The 1568-nt window shown below is 31.9% G+C and overlaps 1 protein-coding gene across 1 annotated transcript; it reads right to left on the reverse strand.

Moving 5' to 3' along the window:
- Positions 1 to 25: 25 nt before the first annotated feature.
- Positions 26 to 602, reverse strand: NAEGRDRAFT_77037 (uncharacterized protein; the record flags this gene model as incomplete). Its single annotated transcript, XM_002668007.1, has 2 exons — positions 26 to 429; positions 527 to 602. Coding segments are annotated over 2 exons (480 nt in total), but the record flags the coding sequence as incomplete, so codon positions are not given.
- Between the last annotated feature and the right edge of the window lie 966 nt (positions 603 to 1568).

Consider the following 1568-nt stretch of genomic DNA (forward strand, 5'->3'; position numbering starts at 1 on the left):
CTGCATATGAAATTTTACCACCAACAAGATATTCCTTTCCACCTTCCAATGCTCTTTCAAAGAATTGCAATAATTTTGGTAATTTCTCCTTCAAAATGATTTGAATCTTTTGCTCGATACTTTCATTGGTGATTTCAGAAGAAACTGGATATGAGGCAGTAAAGGCCGATCTCAATAAAACATTCAAATCCAAAATTCCTTCATAATATTGATCAATGAGACTTTCCTCAACGAGATCTTTACCAGCCAATCCAAATTTCTTACCCAAATATCTAACAATTGAAGATGATTGGACAAGTAAGATTTGATCATCTTGATAACTTGGAAGTGAGTCAAAAGCAAGAGTTTTACTTTCTACAAGTTGTTTAAAAGCATCGGATTTTTCAGTTGGATGCCAAACTCCAACATTGACTTCATCATAATCAACTCCTACTCATCAAATTATTTACAATTTTAATTAATATTAAATAAATATTAAATAATATTAAATAATATTAAAATTGTAATAATGATCATCCACACTTACCACAATCAGCAAGAATAATTCTAATCAACTCTGATTTCCCTCTCGAGCTGAAATAAGTGAGTATTGGCTTGGACATTTTTTTCTTCTTGTTTTCATTGTATTGAGAAGCCTTTCATCTATTGTGTTTAAATATTGGAAATGCTCTTCAATAAGATGAAGAAAGTTGATTCAGAGAGGACGCAATATTTGATATTCCTTTCAATAGAATTCTATAGAAAAAAGCGCCTTTTGTTACCGTTTAACAATTAAAACAAAAATCATGAAGATCCGAAGTGAAACAAATTGCATAGATTATCAACAAGAACATTGACTAAGGGAATGTAGGGAATGTAACACTGGCCTCAGCATTGGCGACACCATCACTCTTAACAGTTAAACACTTGGTATAGATTAGCTTGATAATTTCCTTCAGAACATTTCTATTGTTGCTAATATAACCATTGTTATATCCAATGAGTAGGCCAATCATCAACACAACAGAAATAATTGAGATGGTAATTGAATAAAAAAAATTGTATTAATCTTTCTCTTTTCCTTGTGAAAAGTTAACTATGAATTGTTTGGGTTTTTTTTTTTTTGATTCGAGGAGTTTAAGAGTTGAGGAATGCTGTAAAACAACTTACAACGATGCGTGCGTATTGATTATTTCTTATGGAATCGATGGAATCCGTTTCCATTCTCAAGTTCATGTTGGAATCATGATGCGATTTTCCAGTCGAAATGATTATCAATTTTGTAAAATCAAAATGTACTGGAACGGGTTTACAATAGAGTTAATACTAAATCCGTCGGAAAAAAAATGTCAAAGAGGTATTCGAATAATTCGTCATCATCGAATGCATCATCGATGTCTTCTTCTTCACCAAGAACAATATTCGAAACAAGTGTTGGTGGATCCGCCAACACTAAACAATTTTCCTCTTCACCGACGCAATTAGTTTTAAATGTTTCGAATGACATTTCGAATAATACAACATCTTCGGATAATCAAGAAATTAATACAACAATAACAAATTCATCATCGGAAACACTTCAGGAATGG

Source organism: Naegleria gruberi (genome assembly GCF_000004985.1).
Source record: "Naegleria gruberi genomic scaffold NAEGRscaffold_914, whole genome shotgun sequence".
NCBI classification, from domain to species: domain Eukaryota; phylum Heterolobosea; class Eutetramitea; order Acrasida; family Naegleriidae; genus Naegleria; species Naegleria gruberi.